The sequence below is a fragment of the Chaetura pelagica genome, unplaced genomic scaffold, assembly GCF_000747805.2.
Source record: "Chaetura pelagica isolate M959 unplaced genomic scaffold, ChaPel_1.0 scaffold507, whole genome shotgun sequence".
NCBI classification, from domain to species: domain Eukaryota; kingdom Metazoa; phylum Chordata; class Aves; order Apodiformes; family Apodidae; genus Chaetura; species Chaetura pelagica.
Genome location: NW_009953902.1, coordinates 6,240 through 7,213, shown reverse-complemented (window position 1 = coordinate 7,213; position 974 = coordinate 6,240). Strand labels below are relative to the sequence as shown.

Sequence of the window (974 nt, the reverse complement as noted above, 5' to 3'; positions counted from 1 at the left end):
CCTCCATCCCATGTCCCTCCATCCCATGTCCCTCCATCCCATGTTCCTCCATCTCAACCCCACCCCACGTTCCTCCATCCCATGTCCCTCCATCCCATATCCCTCCATCCCATGTCCCTCCATCCCATGTTCTTCCATCCCATGTTCCTCCATCTCAACCCCACCCCACGTTCCTCCATCCCACATTCCTCCATCCCAACCCCATGTTCCTCCATCCCAACCCCATGTTCCTCCATCCCATGTTCCTCCACCCCATGTCCCTCCACCCCATGTCCCTCCACCCCATGTCCCTCCACCCCATGTCCCTCCACCCCATGTCCCTCCACCCCATGTCCCTCCACCCCACGTCTCTCCATCCCATGTCCCTCCATCCCATGTCCCTCCATCCCATGTTCCTCCACCCCATGTTCCTCCATCCCATGTCCCTCCATCCCAGGTTCCTCCATCCAACTTCTCCCATCCCGGGGAGATTTTTCTCCCACCCCAGAACCTCAGTGCCCTTTTCCTGGTCCTGTTCCCATCCCAACCCCCCTCCAGGGGGTGTCCCCAGCTGGGTACCTTGTGGCTGAAGGGGTGACACTCGTCCCCCTCCTGCCCCAGGGGGGTGCACATCCTGACCCCCCGCAACCACAGGCTGATGGCACAGCAGGTCCCGCTCCCACACTGGGGGTCCCGCTCACAGGCCTGGGAGAAAAAGGATCCTGGTGGGTTGGTGGGACTGGGAAACCATCCCTGAACCTCTCCTGGGGTGGGGGGAGGGGAGAAATTAACCCCCACGAGGTGCTGGGGTTGCTGGGGGTGGATGGGGGAGGGGGTGGGTGATCCGGGTTGGTTTGGGGTTGAGGTGGGGAGGTTGGATTTGGGGTTAAGTTGGGGAGGTTGGATTTGGGGTTAAGTTGGGGAGGTTTTGGGGGAGACCATGGGGTTGGGATTGGGTTTGGGTTTGGGGGAGGGGGGTGGGGACTGGGGGAGCG

General features: G+C 61.6%; 1 protein-coding gene across 1 annotated transcript in view; it reads right to left on the bottom strand.

Moving 5' to 3' along the window:
- The window catches only part of PROK1 (prokineticin 1), a 4,232-nt gene that overhangs the window by 1,908 nt on the left and 1,350 nt on the right, over positions 1–974 (bottom strand). The window contains exon 2 of the mRNA XM_010001383.1: positions 559–684. Within this exon, the coding sequence (XP_009999685.1) occupies positions 559–684 (126 nt within the window). The remainder of the gene's footprint in view (positions 1–558; positions 685–974) is intronic.